This window comes from Pteropus medius, unplaced genomic scaffold (assembly GCF_902729225.1).
Source record: "Pteropus medius unplaced genomic scaffold, Ma_sr-lr_union100, whole genome shotgun sequence".
Taxonomy (NCBI): Eukaryota; Metazoa; Chordata; class Mammalia; order Chiroptera; family Pteropodidae; genus Pteropus; species Pteropus medius.
The window spans coordinates 2,889,182-2,912,360 of record NW_024346692.1 but is presented as its reverse complement, the minus strand read 5'-3'; the positions used below and the strand labels follow the sequence as shown (position 1 = coordinate 2,912,360).

Here is a 23,179-nt window from a genome sequence, read left to right as displayed (position 1 = left end):
TAGTTAATCTTTTTAACTTTCTATTTCCACATCGGGAAAATGGAATGTTAGTGCCCTCTGCAGAGTTGTGGGGACAATTAAGTAACATAATTATACAAAGAGGCCTGCACATAGTCAGCTGTTCCATAGTTATTGGGTTAGCATTATTGTAAACATATGGAGGACCCAAATACAAGGTATAGTACTCTGGGTTTCTCTACCTTAATGTATTTCCTCCTTCTTGGAAATATGGAACTCTAAAATAGATGGAGAAGGTAAGGAAAACGAAAAGCGTCATTTATTAAGATGGGAGTCCAATGTATTGACTCAAGGAGGAACAGATCACTAGTAATAAATAGAAGAAAAGCATGTCAAGATCATCACAAGAAGAAAATTTAATTGGGAAAAAAATTAATTATTGTTAGCATCTTGGTACCATGAACTGCTTTGATTTATTTCAATGTAGGATTAATCATTTTAGAGGCTGCCAGCACATAAAGTAATTAAAAGAAATTTTCCTTTTTGCTTATTGCCCAAAAGCTAATTTTTAAAGATTTTGTGTTAGGTAAACAGTAAAAAAAAAAAAAAAAATCACTTACCAAGGATTAATATAAAATGCCAAAAGATAATCAGTCCAAAGACATGAGGGTAGCAGGGTTAAGAAAGCAAATATACTCCTACGCCTGTGAGCATTAATAGATAACAGATGTAAAGATGAAAAAGTGGCAAGAGTTAGTAATATAAACGATGAACAGATATCAGTAAATTACTTACTGGGATCAATTAAAATAAACACCATAATTATAATTAAATATTATCCCATTCTGTGAAACTTAAACCTGAAAGCTTAAGTGCTATAATATTTTATTCACGCACAGCCTTATTGTAATCAGATATATTTTTCAACTTATTTTGTGTTAATTAGTCTGCTAGTAGGTGATTACATTCTGCATTCAGCTAACTGAAGCTCTTAAATGCTTCATTAGTTATCTCGAGTCTTATTCTTGAATATTACCCTGCAGTGCTTATGCTTATTTTAAGAAACCTGAATAACATCGTTTGATAGCTAATAGCTAACAGCAGTTTGTGGAGGAAATATAAATGGTCAGTTTATATATACTGATTCCGGTGAAGACTAAGCTTTTGGGACACATTCTTATAAAGCTGCACTACTGGTACACTACTGTGATTTTCTATATTATTTTTATTTTAACTTATACATCATTTCTTTAAAATAGCCCTTAAAACAAAGGTATGTATGACACTTGTGTATATCATTCATTCAAGAAAAGTAGCTCATCAACTGTCTAGTCTGTAATCTTACCAATACTCAGCTGAGTGGGAGCAAAATTATTTAGTTTCACTTTAATTCTATCTAATTCAGACTGTTGATTTAAAATGCGTGGTTTGAAATCACGTACAGATAGTCAAACCACTTGTAAAATAGAACATTCATTAATGCAGATTTAAAAATATTCTATGGCTGCATCTATAGCTATTCTGAGAATTAGGGGGGAAATTCTATCACCTTGTCACTTTAGTTATTACAAATTCCCACTGAGATATCTATTCTCAGTGAGCCAGAAAATGCTGGTGCTGGTAAAACTGTTTTTGCCAAGGGCTGCAGGAGCATTTTCTTGATTTTATAGAAAGATTCTGAAGTGAATTCTTTTTTGCCTCATTTTTATAAGTTGTAATTGGTTGTGTAGTCAATACACAGCTCTCCTGAGTCACAAGTATAAATAAATCATTTATTTCACAGACCACTAGGCGTTTTTTAAGGGTGTGCCAGACGAGACATAAATATAAGTCAATTAGTCTCTTAATCTTGGAAAAAGTGCCAATTATGTTTGAACAAACCAAGAAATATTTCTTAATTTTTCACCAAGAGTTTATGAATTTCTTTTTCTTCACACTTAGATTAGTTGTATTTTAACAGCAAAATTCCATTCAGGTTAAAATTAAAAACAGCACCACTTATTGTCCTGTTAAAAAGAATCCTATTTCAATTGGACTTTCAACTAGAGTGGGCATCAACTTAGACACCCACTCAAGGAAGACGAGTTTACATTTTAAATAAAGCTCTCCCTCACTCATTGATTCTGTAGAGTAAAATTTCTAGTCTCAGCTATCTATTTCTTTAAGATTAACCATTTTGGGGTATTAGTGGGAAAAAAAAGATTATTTACCAAGGATTAAGATGAAAGGTATATATTTAAATGTGCTTTGCATGGTCGCTTGCAAAAAAGCTAAGCTAGAATCATGTAAGCAGCACTGGTTTCATATTAAATGATTGCTTAATTAGCAGTTTTGTTGGGTATTGGTTACAATGTATTGTTAATTCTCATGTATCACGTTGTTAGGTATAATGTCAACCAATTTAATCTAACAAAGTTTTCTTAATTCTCAAAATACCTCATCCCTCCAGGTCCTTAATACTCAAGCATAAAGAAAAATGAGGTCATGTCTCCTCATGGGATTTTCCTGGCTTTCCTTGATATGTACTTACCTGTAAGAATAAGAGTTAAGGGCACTAGACTGTAAACTTCTGCTTGATTATTTGAACAGAAGTTGTGGCTCGCGTCCCCAGGCACTGAAATGTGAGTTTTAAGTAGAGATACTGTTCTGTCTCATGCTGCTTCGGTGGAGTCTCTCTTTGTGCCCTCAGCCACCACGTGTTCAGTGTGGCTTCTGCATTAAAGCCCTTCTTCCACACAGTTAATGGACTACTTGAATAACTGAAGATTTAGTCCTTTGTTTAATATAATAGATACAGAGCAGATGATAACATATTCTCTACTTAATTGCATTAAACTAATATATACCAATACAATTCTGTGAAGTCCTAATCTTTGAAAATCCACTTCAAAGAAATTATGAAAGGATAATCGGACAAAACCATTTATCCTCTAAAGACAGTAAAATAAAGCTTGAAGCACACACAGCACAGCTAAGCTGTCTAGAGGCTTGTTCCAAAAGAATACTCACCAGTTGTATGGAAGCTTTCCATCCCTCTCTAAGGATGCAAAATTGACAAAAGTTCCTGCTCCACACTCCCTGTTTGAAAGGAACCAGAAAATCAAGGTTATTGCTCGATGAAGCACTCCCTTACCTTGACATAAGAGTCTTTACTGGCTTATCATCATAACATTAAATTTTTTTAAAAAAGCTAAAATAAGTTCCAAGTGTTCCTTTCACACACAATGCAAGATATAAAGATAAAGCAAAACAAAACAATTTTTCACAAGGTCATACACCCTCATATCAAGTTATTTGAGACCAGAAGTTTCAGTTCGCAGTTCTTTCCAAAGCACACTAATGATTCTAAATAAATCTTTGAACTACTTGGGGTATAATTTTTTTTTTTTACAAAGTAAGGTATGGAAACTCTCTATTTTTAGCAAATATTTTTCATTGGGTTTTGTCTTTATAGCATATCGATTCCTTTCCATAATCATGGTGAATCAAGCTGGATTGTTTTCTTTCTCCAAAAATTTTCCCTCATATTGTGATACCCATATTACATATCACTTGAGATGAGAGTAAAAGAATGATACATATTGAAATAGATTGGCTTTTGCAGGGTCTCTTATCCAGAAAGCTGCTTATTAATATGTCAGTAGAAAATATCATTAAAGCTTTTTTTACTCCCAGAAGTAAAGGAAAAAGGTGAATATATTCTCATGCCTTTTTCCACCATTTGCCTAATATCATGCATAAATAACATAGTTTACTGGGGGGCACACATCTCATTTTTTCCTCTATATGAAATTAATGGACTTATTCAGAATTGAAGCAGAGATTTTTGGCAGTATTAGCACAATGTGCAAATTACTTGTTATCTGCCTATATTTTATTACATGTTCTAAGAATAGTTTTCTTCTTTCGAAAAATACACTAATATATCATTATATTATACTGTATTTTAAATTACACATCATCAATTGATTTTCCTATGTTGACTTTCTATAATATATAGAAATTTATTTAAACTTAAATTAGAGGAATTTATTTTACCTTCTAATTCAAGGGTTCTTAAGCTGGGGCCAAGGATAGACTTTAGGGCTCTATGAACATATATGGGAAAAAAGTGCATCTTTATTTTCACTTCTCACTGAATTTAGCCATTCCTTCAATTATTAAAGTAGATAAGAAGTCACAATAATATCATCAGTACTTGTGAGATTTGCTGACAATAGAAAAATGCGGATTTTTAATAACAGACCTGCTGCAGGTATTGAATATTGTTCATATTCATCCTTATGTTGAAATGAGTTATTAAACACTACTAAATATTGTTTAATATATTAATGAAGAAGCATAAAACACATTTGTTTTTTAAATACTTTGATGACCACATTTTAACATAATTAGTTTCTCTTTCAATCCTATGTATTTGATTTTATGCACTTAAAAAGAAAGCTTATTCTTGGAAGAGATCCACAGGCTTCATCAGACTGCCAGAGAAGATTATGGCACAAAAAATGTTAAAAATCTCTGGCTCTAATGGCCAGCTGGCTGAAGTAGAACCATTTCTCTAAAATATTTTGCTGTATGCACCACAGAGAATGCTTCTGCAATAATATCCTCATAAATACCACTAATTCTATTACTACATTGTGGCCCCTTCACTATTACTGTTGTGAGCTAACATTTATTGCACACTTCTTGTGACTTATGCTATGCTCTTACTGCATTATTGCTCCTCACGATCCACTAATGTACGGACTATATCATCTTCGTGGTATACATTCTTTCCCTGGCTTCCAGCCTCCCACATTCTTAGTTTTCCTTCCATTCCACTGAATGCCTCTTGTTGGTCTCTTTTGCTGCTATCTTTTTTTTCCATGAAAATCTTAATACTAGATTGTTTTGGTGCTTAATCCAGGGCTCTCTTCTCTAATTTATACACTTCCTAGATTTCATCCAATCTACAGCTTTAAGACCATGAACAACACCCAAACTGGAGATTTATATCTTGAATCCAGACTTCTCTCCTGAACACCGGACTTTCATGTTCAACTGCCTACCCCCACTTGTAGTCATCTCAAACTTAGCAATTCCAAAACTGAAGTCTCTGAAACTCTTTCATCTGGAATCTTATTTCAGTTGATGACAATTCCATCTTTTCAGTTGCTAGAGCTAAAAACCTTGGAGTCATCCTTGATCCTTACTCATTGTCATTCAACACACACTTTGTTAGCAAATCTTGTTGCCTCCGTTTTCAGAATACATCTGGAATCTGATCATTTCTGCCTACCGCCATTGCTGCTGCTCTGAACTGAACCACTACCATTTCTTGCCTGGCTTACTCTAATGGCTCCCCCAGTTCATATGGTTGCTTTTGACCTTGCCTAATTACAGCCCATTTTTTACTGGGTACACTCTTCCCCCAGATAACACATGATTAACTCTCTCATGTTCAAATCTTTTCTCAAATGTCACCCTTTCAGTGAGACCTACCCACCTCCTAGAGCTTCTCTCCCCATATTTCCCATACAGGTACTGCCAATCTCCCTTAGTCTGCTTTATGAATTTTTCTATTATCATCTGCTAACATACAATGCAATCTTTTAACTTTTGTCCTTACAATTTATTGTCTATCTTTTTCACTAGAAAACAGCTGCAGGCAGAAATTTTTGTCTATTTTATATATTGTCGTATCCCAAGCACCCAGAGGAGTCTTACACGTAACAGGTGTCCATTAATATTTGTTCAATGAATGAATAAAATTTCGGTGAAGTGAGCAAGGTCACATAGGTTGTAAATTAGGATTTGATCTCAAGGAGTGTAATTTCAGAACTTGATACTCTTGCCACAGAGCAATGTCACTTCCCTCCCTATCCTTTAAGATTCGTTCAAATGCCAACATTCAAGAAGCTTTATTTTTATATTCAGAATTCATTTTATTCCTCTACTTTCATGGTATCCCATTTTTATCCCCTTCCTGGTATGTCAGTTTATACCTTTAAATATATTTATTTACATCCATCTCTCCAGCTAGGTTCTAAGTACTGAGGGGACAGCTTAGATGTCTGATTTTTTTTTTTACTATGCCATATAAGGCACATCATATAAATTCTTATTGGATAGAATAAATGTTTATTTATGAATAAATGAATGACAGAATTCTCAGAAAGGAAAGGATATTAATTGACAATTCAGCAGAAGAACATTGGGCAAATATAAATTTAAACTAAACTTCCCAAACCCAGTAGTACTCAACTAGGTAACAGTTTTTTTAAGAGCATTGATGATTGTTCTGATAATATAGAGGACCACAAAAAGTTCTTGATGATATGCTCTGATAAGAAATGCATCAGTGGTCAAAGAAATATGGAATCACCAAAATCATAAATCAAAAAGCTTTATAACTGCAAGAAAAATGAAACTGCCTGCAATTCTGAGTAATAAGATCAAAACTAACAGAGAACCGTTAACAGACCTAATCATAAACTCTATGAATCCTTTCTGATAAAACAGCTTCAACAGAACTAATGAGAACACTGATTTTTTTCTTTCTTGTGGTGTGCACATATCCTAACTCCTTTCATTAATCATACTGAGTAGGCATAGACCTTTCTTTTACTTCAAAACAAGTTAGAAATTACGTAACTGTAATTAATGGATGCCTATTGTAAGAGGTCTGACTGTGTAAACCAACAATCCTATACTTTACCATTTCAATGGTAATGTTTTCTAAAATAATGTTTAAAATTATTCTTAGAAAACACGTAAAATAGAAATAGACACTGAAAGCTGAAATCAGACTTACTGCTGTACAATTTAGGTTTGCAAAGGCATACATATATGATAAATAAAAATATTTAAAGGCTGTAGGAAAAATATTAACCAAACTTAACTTACCTGGCCATCTGCAGATGCTTTTTCCTAAGAATGATCAGAGTAACCAGCAGCAGCCCAATTAACAGTGTGCTAAGGATGGCCAGCACTGAGATGACTACCACATTGGGATTCATCTCTGTAACTAAACAAATAATAAGCCACATGTTTTAATTACAGCCTCCATTACATGGAAACTAACAGAACCATTCATTGCTTACCATCTGATTTAAGAGCAACGGACTTATGATGCCAGTAACAGCAACAATGATGTTTTCCAAGCCAACAATGACCTCTTCCTAGTCAACCATAACTCAGTAAAGTAGCTTGATAAACAGTATTCAAGGCCTACATTCTGGATGTTCTTATGAAAAGAAACTATAAACTGTAATTCCTGTGCCATAGTTTAAATTAACTTGAAAACCAAAAAATCTAGAAGTCATTATCATGTATTTTCATTCTTTAACATTTTAGAAGCTTAAAGAGTGGCAAGTTCTTATTTTATGCCCATGACTTTAAAGTCAAAAGCACAAATGTATATTTCGCTCATAACTAATAATGTATATGAAAAAGGCATTAGCAAGCTACCATCTGCTGTGGCACTTAACACATTGCCAGAAACAGGCATTCTAATGATCTATAACCATATGTTGAGAGGTTTTCCATCTGTACAGCTCAAGAGATTAAACCTATTAAGACGTAGGGCCCGTAAGAACAAAGGTTGTGTCCCTTTTCCTATACTTTATATATAATGATTGGTCTACTATGACACACACTGTCTAGTTCATCACACTTCATGGAAGAGCAAAATATTAAAGGTGGAATTATATGTAAAATGTTTTATAAAACTCTTAACAATGGACCAGAGGATAAGAAGAGAATGAGACCATCCTCTATATTGACCATAAAATCATGGAACTGATTGTATGTCTGTCACATACAATCCCTAAGGCACTGGATATTGTCACTTCTCACTTGGGAGAACGTGACTGGTTCATCAGCAGAGTTCCTGAACAAACAGGACATTAGACTCGTGGTCAAAAGAACTTGTTCAAATTCACTTGACTACTAACTGCCATTTTGGAGTCTATTTTATCTGTCTTTCTGGGCCTCATTTTCTTCACTTGAAAATAAGTTTATTGATATCATCTGCTTCACTGGCTTGCTGTAGAGATGGCAAAGAATAATAAACATTAAATGATACTTAGGAAAGTATAAAAGGAGGTAGAAATGAGAGACCATTGATATACTTTTCAGGTCCATTTTTGTCCTCTCTTTTGAAAACACAGAAATTAAAAAACAAAAACAACAAACAAAAAAGTCGATGCTGTTCATCATTGTATATAGTGGCTAAATATATGACAGATGTTACAGAAATGAAAATGAAGTCAGTAAAGGGAAATGTGATAGTAAGAGTGGTTTTATTATAGGAAGCTTCATAGAAGAGCTCAGATTGCAAAATCAGACTCCAACAAACAGGGGAGTGAAACATAACTCAGACAAAAATAAGGAAAGAGCATTATCCTGGATCTTTCACTAATTTTAAATCTCCCTTCTTATATTTTCTGCATGAAACTTTGATCCAATAATTGAGGTCTGCCATTGTTTGATCAGTGACAGCTAAGGGACCAAGGCTGAAAAAGGTGAACCTGAGTTGATTAGGATACTGCGCTTCTGCTGAAGAGGATGAAGAAGACGATAAAGTTGATAACAACTAGCATTTAGACAGCATGTGCTAGCGTTTTATGTACTTTATATCTAAGCCTCAAAACAACTCAGCAAGATATATACTGTAATTCTAGTTTTACAGATGAAAACAAAGGTTCAAAGACAGCAAATATCTTCCTCTAAATCACATAGCTAGTAAGTGCGGTTTGGGATTAAAATTAGGTATTCCTTGATCTCAAAGCTTGGAATTTTCCAGTAGAATGAACACAGGTTCCATTTAAATGATATATTATATATATTTAAAAATGAAACATAAGAAAAATTTGGAAAGATATAATTTCCAAAGACAGAAGACTCCACTAATGCATGTAATTACCCATTGTTGAGACGGCTATAAATGTGGGGACACTGGGGCTGTCGTGGCTAAAGCTGGTGACACTACAGTTGTAAGCAGTGGCAGGAAGAAGGCTGGAGATGGTCACAACATGAGAAGAAACAGAAATTGGTTCCTGGAGATGCAGAAAATAAAATAAATGTTATGTAATCTTCATCTATTTTGATTTAAAAATTTTCATAGGTAATATATGGATAGAGAAAAAATTTAAAAAACTAAAAAGAATAGCAGTGAAAAATAAGTTACAAACAATGCTACAGTGAACATAATTTCATAATTATGAGAACATGTGTATATGTCTTCAAACACACTTAATATTTATATGTATATGTGTACATACATACATTCATACACAAAACCTATGTGTGTGTATCTGTGAATACACACACACGCATACACACACTCATATTCCTAGAAGTAGATTTGCTGGGTCAAAAATTTGTAAATTTTTAATTTGGAAAGCTATTGACAAAGTATTCCCCAGATATTTCCAAGTTATCCACCTACTATCAACATCTGAAATTATACCTTGTTATAGTCTTACTTAGCATTTCTTTCTCCATGAGTGAGGTTGACTATCTCTTCATGTGTTTAAGAGCCTTTTGTGTTTATTTTCTATAAAATATTTGTTTAGAGTTCTTGATCTTTTTAAAAAATTATTTCCAGTAGTTCTTTTTATATGAAGGGCACTACTCCCTTTGTCTACATTCTCAGCTTTTAAATAGTATCCACCAAAGACATAGTGACTTTGCATCCTCCAAAACATTTAATATTAATTTATTCTATGAAGAACAAGTTGTTAATTTGTTGAGCCAATAGTCAGACTAGTGACAAAAACTACTGTACAATATAAAAAGATGACCCATCAAAACACTCTTTTGCAGAAGAAAGGCCTGAAACTGCCCTACCTGCAGAAATGAGAGGTATCAGCATTTACTTATTCCTTGCTCCCATTTCTTTTATTATCCCATGAAAGAATGCTTCTAAGGAAAGACTTTTGCTAACAGGACTCATTTGTAGTAAGTAGATGCCTAACCATTGTTTTCTTAAAGGAAGATATCACTGTGGTTGCAAAAAAAGAAAATCCACTATTGGCAATGCAGTTGTTTTCAAAAAGAATTCTTAGAATAGAAAAAAAAAAAGATTCAACTGTTTAGTACAGATCAAAAAGAGATAGGTTAGCAGAAGGAAATTTCGAAAGGGGCAAGGAATAAAGCGAATTATCTTAACACTCAATATGAAAAGATTTGTGCTCTTAGCAATCCTTTTTTCTTCGCCATCTCATGAACTCCATTATTTAAAAAAAAAACATCAATTATTCATGTTCATGGTACTAGTCTATACACTGTGTTTCATGATAGTCACTCACAAACTTGCCCTTTTCTTTCTATGACTGACTGTAAAATATTTTCTCTTGTGATTTGTTATCCTGAAAGCTACTGGTTTATCTCTTACCTTCCATTCATTTTGACCTGGGAGACAGCTCAGTACTAATCATATCTGCTATTTGTGATTCTAAAGCTTTAACAGTCACCTTTCTCAGCCTTCATTTTCCCAAACAAAATGTCCTTCTTATTAGCTAGATATGAACCCTTCTTTTAAATTGTCTTAATAATATAGGTCTCTCTTATGGCACTTATGTTTTACTTTAATTACTTCTAGGCTAATGCCATACCCAAACTGTATGAAAAAATTTTTTGAAGGCAAGTATTGATTCCACCATTTGGGTTCCATACAGTGACTTTCGCATAAATGACAATTGGTTCATATTTGTTAAATTATGTTTTATACGACAGTATCTTCATCCTCTCAATTAATTCCATATCCAATAGAAATAATGAACCACTTTAATTCTTCAGTAGGAAACTGAGTGGCTAAGGATTGGGGATAAAAGATAAATACAAAGATGAAAATAAACTTGGCAATTTGGCAAGTTGATTGTCATAACTTATTTTGGGCTTGTTCTAAGCATATTGTTAATTTTATCACTGAAACAAAAAAGCATAAGTGAACAGTTTTCATTTTCTATAGTTCAAAGAAATAAAAGATTTTCATTTTGCTCATATAATTAGCCTTAGTCAAAATTAACTCAGAAAAGAAAAATCAAAATATACAGTACCTGGAGTTTTGTTTCCTGACTAGAGCCAACTTGCTGACAGAAGACTTCAAAGAAATCAGCTACTCCCTCTTCTACCCACAGCAAGGTCACCGAAGTCTGGGTTTTATTCACTGCAAAGAGTGATTTTGGAGGAGCTGGTTCTGAACAAATAAAAAGTTTTGAAAGTATAATTCAATTTAACATATTCTTTCTTTTTTACTGATCAGCGGGATAAAATAGCCCCTTCTCCAAAAATCTAAATATAGGTAATTAAGAGCACCATGAAGATTTTATATTACTTTCAAAATACATACTCTCACAAAGACAGTCATCTAACCAGGAAGGTAGAATATCTTTGCCTTTTTTTCTCTCATCTACTTTATACTTCTCTTTTTGAAGCACTTCTGTTTTCTACTTCAGTTTTATTATAGACATAATCTATTAATAGTTTTTATGTCATATACATTGGAGTTAGCATTGCCCTGATAATACAGAACTTTATGAGTGAAAAGCAAAAATTTGTACTTAAGAGGCTGAGAAAAATGAAAGTGGTGTGCTCCCTTCTAATGCAGATATTCCTTCTGATGCTTTGCCAACAACCTGTCTTCCTATCTCCGGAGACAATTTAAAATAATTTAGTTAAGAATTACTTCTTTAAAGGATAGTCAGAATTAAAAGGAGTAAAGCTAAATAGACGCAATGATTTTTTTTTTTTTTAAGAAAAAGATTGATGAAAGATTGATGGTTAATAAAATGTTAGAGGACTGATTTCTTTATCTTATTATTTTAGATATTTTATCTTGACAATAAATTATTAATCCATTAGTCACATAAGCTGTGCTGTCCATGCTCTTTCATACTCATTTTTAGTAACTGAGTCACTGAACTTGTTGGCTTAAGACCAAATCCCCGCCTGTTCCCCAGTTCTAGGAAGCAGTCTGTTTGCTGTCTTGTTCCCACATTCCTGAATCTCTGCTGATCCTTTCCTTGTCCCCCTATCCTTGGGGCGTTGCCTTTTCTTTGATATCTTCCAGTGTGCAAAATGCTATGCCTGAACCCAAGTGCTTAAACCAGGGTCCCTGTTACTTGCTGTTATACCTCCTTGAGATCGCTTGCTTGGAATATCACATCTTGCTGTTGAGTTCACATAACAGCATACTCTGCCCACCTGCATGTCGCTGTCAGACAACTACTCACACTGTTTCTTGTTACTTGGATTTCTTTTTATTATCTGCCCCAGACTCCCAAGTCTGTCTCCAGTTCCTGACTTTTAGAAGTGTGTGAAAAAGCCCTGGAGGCCATTTATCTCCTTTGACAGGTATATGTCTTTATGTGGGAAGGTTTGGGCCTTCTTTGTAGAATAGCATCATCATGGCCCTGTCCAGAACCAAGAAGTATGTCAGAATCATTCTTGACATGATTTATCACAGGTAACCTAAATTTGTGCCTAACTAAAAAAAAGCCTTTTTTTCTTTCCGAAGGCAGCTTGACAAAGTTAGGCAGAAGAGTTGAAGGAGGAAAGAGATGAATTAGTCCTGGGTAAGCATAATTCATAATATATATATAATTTTTTTTTCTGATGGGTAGATAAAATCAGTTTAGTTATCCAACATGAACATTGCCCGAATCCTAATCTCCAGATCTGACTCTTTTTACACATGTATTTCCAATCACCTACCATCTGAACTTCTCAAATATTTCACTATTACCTCAAATTCCATATGGACAAAAAGGTACCTGGAGTCCTCACCTTTCCACAGATCAATTCTAATTTCCAAATACTCCTGACTCTCTCAGGAGCACCACTAGTCTTTCAATTGTCTAAGCCAACAGTCTTGAGACTCTCCTCTTGCTTCTCAGTCCCAGAAGTGTATCTTTTAATAATTCTTATCATCTCTTCCTTTTATCTATTTTTTTATTATGCTGTATGTCTACAAGGCTTTGGTCATCACATTTATCGATTATTACAATTGTCCCTTACTCCTTTTCCCTGCTTTTTATTGGTTCTTTCTTCATTTGTCAATGATGGCTTAAATTGTCTTAAAACACCAGTTTGCTCATGTTAAATCCCATCTGTGCCATTATTTATTACAATCAATGTCTATTGTGTCAAATCCAAATAGGCCAAGTTCTATAAAGATCCTACTTACATTGGCCACATGCTACCTATCTACCTTCACCACCATCCCTTCTGCACAAGCATGCTGTCTTCAGAAAAGCCAGTGTTCTCACTGACCATCACACAGGTAGTACTCTTTTTTAACTCATGTATTTCCCCTCAAGTCTACTCTTTCTTCTATTTGGATTATCCTAAGGTCAAGATGAAGTCACCTGCTCCTCAAAGCCTCATTTGAATTCTCTGTCTCTTTATGATCTATTTCTTCTCTTACTCCCAATTGCCCTTAACTATTTCCTATTTGATCTACGTGAGTGAAGTCCTGATTCTATTAGGTCCTACTAGATTTTTTAAGAACATGCGTGGTGTGTTATAAATAAATTATGTTTTCACCTTGAACTAGCCATTTAGTATATTGTAGGAACTCAACGTATCTTATCTATTGACAGATTTAAAACATAATTCAAGATTTATTAACCAGAGATATTAGAATTTAAACATCAGAAAGACCTGATACACTAGGGTTGAATTTTGATATTTACTGCCTTTTTATAGTGATTATGTTTATAAAAATCATCAGCTTTCAGTGGCAGAGTTAAAGACTGTTGTGAATTATAAGTATTCTTAGTGGTCCAAGGAATATGACCTGGATACTGGAGTAGGAGTTTCCTTTGGTCTGGTTGTGAATGTAGACCTAGGTGATGGCTGAATATCGCTCAAGTAATTTCATATGACAGGGAATATAATGACACACAAAAACCTTTTTATTGGTCTCTGTCTTCCTGAATTGTGTTCCCCATATTTCATATGTTGAAGCCCTAAGCCCCAGTACCTCAAAATATGATGGTACTTAGAGATAAGGCCTTTCGAGATGTGATTAAGTTAAAATGAGGCTATTAGGGTGGGCCCTAATCCAATATGATTGGTGTCCTTATAAGAAGAGGTGATTTGGTTAAGGACACCAAAGATGAATGGATACAGAAAAAAGACCATGCGAAGACACAACTAGAAGGAGACCATCTGCAAGCCAAGGAGAAAGGCCAAGAGAAGCCAATATCTTGATTGTAAAGTTTTAGACTCCAAACTGTGAGAAAATAAGTTTCTGTTGTTTAGGCCACCCAATCTGTTGTGTTTTGTTATGGCAGCCCTAGAAACTAATACAGTCTCTTATTGTTCGAAATATCTAGTATAGTCTAGCTCATAAAGGGGAAGTATAGGAAGACCTTGTTCACATTATAAAGAGTAAATGAGCTTTAAGATAATGTATATAAAAACACTTTATATAATATAAAGAGTCATGTAGATGTTACTTATAGAATGTCTACCATTTTCTATTTTTTAAAATCACATATAAAATCTTAACTTCTTCAAAATACCCCTGATCCATAATGTCAGACTTCCTTTGGTCGAATAATTTCATAGTCTATCATATTTGATGTGAGAATCTATGGATATAGGTAAAAGATAGACAGACTATTTTTACAAAATGAGGTATAGATGCAGGGTTGTTTGCTTTTAAATACTCTCTAAAAGCATTCTAACATTGCTGGTGTTGTAATCAACTATCTGACCCTCTCCATTTTCTTTTCCTCTCTCCCCTTCAATGTCTCTCCTATATGAGTTGAGAATCCAACCTAATTTTATAAGAAAATCAAGTACCACGCACAGAGCATGGGCAGAATGGAAAGCCAAAAAGCTATCTCTACCATTTAATTTAGATTGGATTAGGAGAGGCTCAAGCTGTTGATCCTTGCCCAGGGTCTCTGGGGAGGGAAGGTGACCTTGAATGAAGTGCGAGCTCGTATCTGATTCTTATTCTCTGCTCTGACAGCAAATCTCTTCCTTTCCTAGGGAATTCCAAGGGGAGCCTGGCGTAATACTTAGCCCTGGAGCAGAATAGAATGTATTTGTTGTCTAAAATCCATCTTTCTCTGACAGTTATTACATTGTTTCTTATGTTAATGTGATCCATTAGTTTAGCTGCCAATAGAATGATGTTAATGAGGTCAAGATTATATCTATAACGGCCAACTGGATTCATTCTGCTTATATTTTATACTTCTAAACTTGGTGAGTCATTTTACAAATGTGTGATATTGGTGATAAGGGGAATTCAATAGAAAAACATTGTAAAAAGTTATCTGCATGGCAAAATGTATATTCAATCCTCAGCTTCACTGACAGCGATTTGCTAGTACATTCTTTGTACACATCTAGATTATATAAGTCTAAAATTTATTTTTATTTTCCTCAATTCAGGCAGTTCTACCTTAAACAGAGTAAGCTGCATAACATATTCAACTTGGCCAAAGAAGACATCTGTGGCTTATGTAGTGTAAACTGCATAAATTATGTTCAACTTGGTCAAAACAACATCTGCAAAAGAAAGCACCGTTTAAAAGAAAAAAAAGGTAGAGAAATTGAGTTAACATTGATAAGCAATGAAATTAGAAAGAGGAAAATTTGTATTAAAGAGCAAGAAAGTTTGTTAGGCTCGAAGTTTATTAGGCCTGTCCTCTTGTTGACTTCAAGAGACTCTCTTCCTAGATTCATTTAATAAGTAATTTGACCAATTAAAAAAAAAAACATTGGGAAATTTTTAAAAATTAGGCAAATATTTAGCATTAAATTGTAATTAGGCCCTATTCATGAACAAAACAGAAATTAGAAATACTCATCATTTCTATTATGTTTAAAATAAATTCTGTATGATTTAATGGTAGCAAATGTAATATCCTCTTCTGTGAATCATTGGGTGTTTTTATGGTTTTACCAGTTAATGTAACTTCTATAAATTAGTAGAATGTTTCAGAAAACGCTCTCACTTTACTTAGTTTCAAAACATAATGTCTGACTTCCTTCTTTTTTGGTTCCAAGAATATGTGTTTTTACTTAGCTTTTTTATTTAGTTAGGAGTTACATATTGCACAATTCTTAGAAAATAACCACTGCTCTTATTGTATCGTTAACCTTGTTGCCTTTACTCTAAACTCAGGTATGAACTAAGGTATAGACTCAGAAGTTTAAACTCATTAAGGACTATTTAGTCCGGATCCTCATTTTGTAGATGAGACAGCTGAAATCCAGAGGGTCTGAGACACTTTTCTAAGGTAACATAATTTGTCTGTGAGAGTAAGAACTGGAATCCAAGCCTAAGCACCTCTAGTTAAGGATCCTTCCTATACCTGGCTTCCTACCTAAAAATATGGGTGTTTTCCATTGATTTCTATATAACTGCAGTTGATGAGGCCTCCTGAAAAGTTCCTTTGCCCAGAACACCAACTTATCCAGAGTGAGCACTTGCTTGTATTTAAATCAGTGCCAAATATCACAGCCACTGCACTATGAATTCATCATCCAGATTCTTCAAAATATTGAAAAGAAACTTGCAAAACATGCAAGTCACTTTATGGTGGCAAGATAAATGTTTTTAAGGAAGTGCTAAAGTTGTGTGGCATGGTTGTGGGCAGCAGGTAAATTGCAGTAAAGCTCAGAATACCAAAATGGGAAATGGGAGAGATATATATTAAGAAGAGGTATCAGTTAGCCTCAGGTGCAGGAACAAAGCCATGGAACGATGACATGCCTGGCAGTCTAACCCAGAAAACAATGCTTGCATGGGGCTGCTGACTATGTGGGTCTGTATAAGAGGAGAAGCACAGCAATTATAATCCTCTGAAAACCTAAAGAACATGCATGTGTTTATAAGTCAATAGAAAAACCTTTCACAAGCTCCCATCTACTCCTACCTACTCACCTACCCCATTAATATCTGTATACTCTATCATTCATCATCTCACTACAGGTTCACCAAGTATAAGGCCACTGGCACCCTGGGGCCCATCTCCTCTGGCCTAGTTAAGGACATCACTCTAACAAGTCTCCCCTCTAACTATTCTGTATCATCAAAATTTCCTGCTCTGTTGAATCATTCTTGATTGACAAGCTATTTCCACTCACTTTAAAAAAAAGAGAGAGAGAAACAAACAAACGAACAAATCTAACCAAACAAATCAATACTCTTGGATCATTTCCTTCAGCTCCTGCTCATTTCCTCTCTTTATAATAATGCTCCTCACAAACTTTGTTACTCCAGCTGTCTTCAGGTTTTCTCTTTTCATCCTCTAACTCATTTTAGTTATATATTTTTTCCTCACCATTCCACCCAAATGCCTCCTCCCCAAATCACCAACGACCTCTGGGTTGCTAAGATCAGTGGTCAGTTTTCATTCCTCTTCTTACTTGATTATCAGCATTCTCGATAAGTTGATCAGGTCCACTCACTCAAACACTTCCTTTGTCTGGCTCTTAGCACATCATATTTTTTGTGCCTCTTCTTATTTCACTGGCTGCTCCTTCTCAGCCCCTTTTGTTGGTTCCTCCTCACCACTTTCACTTCTTAAAGTTGGAGTGTACCTGGGCTGTGTCTTTGGATAGCATTCTTTTTTCTTTATTCATTCCTTGATAACCTCATCAAGTCTGTTTCCAATCCTGCAGTCTCCAAGCTCCTACTGCCTATCCAGAATCTGCTCTTTAATATTTAATTGGAACTTTCAAATGATGACACATCCAAACTTGATCTTTCTCCCAAACCTGCCTCTGCCATAACCTTTACCAACTTGATACATAGCACCTCTATCCTTCTGATTGCTCAGGACCCAGATCTTGGCATCTCCCTAGACTTCTGTCTTTCATTCATAGATAGCATTTAAAATAATAAGCAGATTTTCTCATCTTCACCTTCAAAATAAAATTTTTATAATCATCACAGTTATCACCTTGCTCCAAGCAAGTATAATCTCTTATCTGGATAGATCCAATAGCTTCCTTTCAGGTGACCATGTAATTTTTTAAGTGTCCAAATTATACTTTGGGGGAAGAAAAAAATTCTTAAAGAGGATGACTAGATTTTGACTGATCCATAACAGGTGTAAACTGATGTTTGAACCACTAGGATGCACGGTTATCTATCTTACCAGTTTTCTGCTTTCACTCTCAACCATGAACTGCCTACTCTCACCAAAATGATCCTGTGAAACTTGCCAGGTCATGTGACTCCTCTCCTTAAAATATCCTACTCAGAGTAGAATGTCTTTTCAATAACCCTGTATATATATAACCTGTTCCCGTGTTACCTCTCTGTCTTCTTATCTAAACTATTCTTATTATTCACTCCACTTCAGCCACACTGCTTTCCTGACTTTTTTTTTTTAACATGCCAGGCACACTGCTGCTTCTGGAGCTTTACATCTGTGGTTACCTCTGTCTATAGAATCTCTTCCCAGTTATCTGCTTGGCTCACTCTCTCCTTCGGGTTTTGACTGAAATATCACCTTTATGGTGAAGCTTACTTTATCACCCACCTGCAAAAATTGCACCCTTACCCCTATAAAACTCCCCTTTCTGCTTCATTTTTAATAACGCATCACTATTTGACATCCTATAATTTATGTTTATTGTCTCTTTTTCTCCACTAGAATAAGCGTAGAAGTGTTTGTCAGTTCTGTTCATTTCTGTATCCTCAGCATGTAGATTAGTGTGTAGATAGTAAATGCTAAATAAATATTTGTTGACTGACAGAATGAATTAATTTTTAAAAAGTATAGTACCTTAATTATTTTATTACTTGCTTTCTTACTGGTGGCATATGTGTGTGTATATTTATATATACCTTTCTCCCTCCCTCCTTTCTATCCACTCATTCATTCATCTTCCTTTTCTACTCTCTGTGCTACGTTGACACAATTTATTCACATTCTTATTTTATTTTTGGTAGAGGTGGCGAGGTAAACTGTTAGTCACTTACTAGAAAAGGATTCAAGGAAACAGGATGGGCGGATAGGGAGGGGAACTTTAGACTTTAGTATGCTATGACTCACAATTCTTAACTCACTTCTTACCAAAAATAAGGACTGCATATGTCCAAACAACTATTTCAAAATTATGAACTCAATGACTTCAACATAAGAATAAACACATATTCTCAACTGGGAGTGAGACCACGAAAGGCAAACATGTGTAATGGCTGGGTTTTTATAAAGACAGAAATTACATTTCATCAAAATGTACATAATTATTTGGAATCTACTGAAATATTATGTACATGTGAGAAAGAGGACAGATTCTAATGTCCCTCAAATTTCTAACATCTGAAAATATTTTAATTCTTTCTTGTCTATAGCTAAATTGTGTTTTAAAGATTTCTAATCTATATGAAAACTTTCATGACTGAGATTAAGAAAATCAAGCCAATGTCATTAAATACCCAAATTCCAAAACAGGAACAGAAAGCCACACAAACGGATATCAGGCTCCTCCTTACTCTGTTAAATGCATAATAGAAAAATAAAGTTTTTTAGAAAAAAAAATACACCCGAAATCTAGGAAAACTTAAGCAACAGATAAGATAAAAAATACTGGATCAATGTTTCTAAGATGCAGGCTCACCAATGTGTAAGGTGAGTCATATTTCTCTAGGTTCCAGTTTGCTCAAATAACGACATTGCACTAAATCATCTCTAAATCTCTCCCAGCACTGAAGTTTTTGATTTCTTGTCTTGAACCTGCCCGAACACGTCTATGGTCAGAATAAAGCAGAAGTTTGACAATGCTGGAGTAGACATTCTGTGTTTTGGCTTTCTCTGATCTCATTGGCTGTTCTTTCCCAGTCTCTTGTTGGCTCCTGCTCCTCTGCTCAGTTTCTAAATATTGGGGTGGTTCTTTGAGGCTAGACCCAGATCTTCTCTTCTTTTCTCTATTTCTATTTACTACTTGGTGACACCCTCAGATTTATATTTCCAGCCTAGAATTCCTCACTGATCTCTATACACTCATATCAATAATCTCTTTACTTGACAACTGTATTGGATATGTTCTCAATATGTTTATGTTCAAGGAAGAATCCTTGATTCTCATCTTCTCCCCAATTTACCCCTCCTCTAGTTTTCCTAGCCTTTTTAGCTTCAGTGAATTACACCACCACTGACCCCCCAACTCCACCCCCCTGACTCCCCGTCCCCCCTCCCCCCCCAGCAGTTTGCTCAAGAGCAAAGCCTAGGAGTTATTTTTAATTTCTCTTTCTCTCATTTCCTATTTTCATCCCATCGGAAAGTCCTATGGGCACAGCCTCCAAAAATGTTCCTGAATTCAGTCCACTTTTCTCCATCTTTTTGGTCAATGTTACCGTCATTTCCCATGGCACTTGTTTGAATTAGAATGCTGTTCTGTTTTTAAGGCTATGGACGAATAGTCCCTTAATTGGTCACTCTACCTTCATTGTTGACCCAACAATCCTTTCTCTCTTGAGAAAGTCAGATTATTTATTTTAAATTCTCTAAATGGCTTCATGTTGTACTCAAAATAAAATCTCAACTCCATACTGATCCTTTCTTGTTATTCAGATTTCTCCTTATTGCCTCCTCAGAAAAGCTTTTACTGCATAGTACTCTGCACCACACTATTCTGTTTTAATGTGAGTAAAGCATTTATTAATATCTCCCCATTCATTAGATCATAAGCTCCTTGATAATGGCACGTGGAAGTGGCCCTTTCAATTCATTACTATAAGTAGTCTGGCATCTGAGCAGTGCAAAGAAGGTTCTCCATATATATTTGTTAAATGAATTAGTGAATGGAAATTCTATTACCTTAAGTTATTTTTGTGATATTTCCAAAACTTCTCATTCCTATTTATTTTCCTTTCTTCTTTAAATTGGAAAACAGATTCTCTGATACAAACATATCAGATCCTCCTGAAGTTTGATCAGAGTTCCAGATAGATTTATACAGATGATAAGTTATGTCTGTTGGTAGGTTAAAGCCACAGTTGCATGCCAACCAATGAGATCTAGCAAAATGATGAGTCTTAGTGCATATTTGATTGACATTTGCATTGATTGCCAAAGAGAGCTGTCATCACATACCATTATACTATCATGAAACTTCTGGCAACCTAAAATTCTTAATGTGATGATTGGTTCAAAGTCCCACAAACAGTACTACTATTGGTACGTCTTCTTGTGGATGTTTATTAATGACATAATAATTTAAAATTTTTGGCAACTGTTTTGAGGGCTCTATTCCTTGCACATGCCACCTTGGATTAATTCATACTATATTGAATTCATTGATAGTCTGATTTATTTCCATAGATGTAGATCTTCCCCTTCATGACAGAAAGCAGAGCTATTCCAAAGAGGTCTCTGTCACAGAGAAATTGACTTGGGTTAGTTCAATCAGATTTGGTCTTAGGTTCAACAACAGTGTTCTGTTTCAAGCAAGTCCTAAAAATCTGTGTGCTGAAGTTGTAGTTTTCTGCAAATTAGAATTAATTTGATTTCTATGTGCACCAAATGAATGTTGTAAAGAAACATAAAATGACTAGAATGAAAATTTTGTGAAAGAAAAAGTAATTACATTTCAGTTATTACTAAAACAAAATATTTTCACTTTTCTGAAAGGCGAAACTTATTTGGTTAAATATTAATTAAGGTATTATTTTTAACTTTGAGGTCTGTAATTTCAATTCAGTATCTTTTGAGCATCCATAGTAGGCAAGGCATTTGTGCTATAGGAAATCGAAAGAGCTTATAAGACACAAAAATGCAATTAGTAGAATAAGAAAATAGACCTTTAGACAAATGAATAAAAAGTAAGGTTATTTAGTTTTCAGGGGATAAAATGGCTGAGGACAGGCACATTGTACACAGATAGTCTTGTTTTCAGAGACTAATAAGAGAAGCAATATTTTGTCTGATATTAAGATACCAACAAGGAAAAGTTTATTGATTCTAAGAGTTGTGATTCATTAGAAATAATTTCTATGGGAACTTGCCTTTCCCTCTTAAAAACTTTGAAGGAACTTTCTAAACAAGTTTAAGTAGTCCTGTCTTCAACAAGGAGATATGAAGGCTCAAAACCTCATGATAAGTTTGGGAAATTATCATGGTTCTTACTCACACTCCTACATTGTGTGAGTATAATTGTACCAGCTCATGACTTTAACTCATACTCGCTTAATAGATCATCCATAATGTCACATAAAAATGAGAGTGAAGCATGCAATAGGCTCACTGAATATTACTTTAGTAAGACCACTTCTGAACTAGCAATTTAAGGAAGACTAACAAACCAAACAAGTTGGATAAAACATCAAAGACCTGAGAAACACAGCTACCAGTAATAATAAAGCTTGGGAAACGAAAGGGGGACACAAACGTAATCTTCAAGTAATTTCAGTGACCTGGAAATGAGTTTTGACTTTTATACGGAGGACAAAATTACAGATAATGGTTGGAATTGATAGGCAAGCTAATTTTTTTCTTAATAGAAAGGTAATGCAATGTTGAAAGCTGATGATCTCCACATTCCTAGAATTGAAGTACAGGCCTTTAGGGAAGAAGAGCAGATTTGCTGAAGTGCATGAAATTGAACTCTACAGTAGGTCCTCAGTAGGAGCAGTACTGCCCCCTTGAGGGTGTTTTGAAATTTGCATAAATGTTTTTAATAGTCACAACAGAAGTTATTAACTAGACTTCTATGAGCAGGGCACAGAAATGCTAGATGTCTTGCAGTGATCAAGAAAGCACTACACAGAAAAATCATCCCACGTCCCACATCTCACGTGACTTTCTGGTGTCACATCAGAATAAATCTAGTGTAAATATAATTGCAAGTACTTTACCATGTAATAATATTGGACATTTTTTTTTCAAGAAGTTAAGTAAAATAATTTAGAAGATCATTGTCATTAAGAAGAATATTTAAATGAAATTAAGATGTTATTTAAAAATTACTCAGTCATTTACTTTTTCTGCCTGTAGTGTCTATTCAATATTTCATGTATTTCTAACTACTTATTTAATTTTAAAAGATTTCAGTGCAAAACTTTAGTTTTTGCATGACAAATATAAAATTCAAAAAAATTAAGACAGTGTTTTATGCATTGAATTACAGAGAAATGTAACTATTAGATAAACTGAGGAAAGATTATGCTTTGTTTTGTTTGGGATTTTGTAAGAGTTTTCTAAAGGTACATCACTGCCAACAAGTCTATTCATGGTATTTAAGATGCTAATAAAAC

At 34.5% G+C, this 23,179-nt stretch overlaps 1 protein-coding gene across 1 annotated transcript in view; it reads right to left on the bottom strand.

Annotated features, from left to right (window-relative positions):
• The window catches only part of PTPRO (protein tyrosine phosphatase receptor type O), an 82,579-nt gene that overhangs the window by 27,066 nt on the left and 32,334 nt on the right, over positions 1–23,179 (bottom strand). Inside the window, exons 12-15 of the mRNA XM_039876433.1 lie at positions 11,004–11,143; positions 8,867–8,999; positions 6,847–6,967; positions 2,968–3,036 (exon numbers count right to left, since the gene is read on the bottom strand). Of these exons, the coding sequence (XP_039732367.1) occupies positions 2,968–3,036; positions 6,847–6,967; positions 8,867–8,999; positions 11,004–11,143 (463 nt within the window). The remainder of the gene's footprint in view (positions 1–2,967; positions 3,037–6,846; positions 6,968–8,866; positions 9,000–11,003; positions 11,144–23,179) is intronic.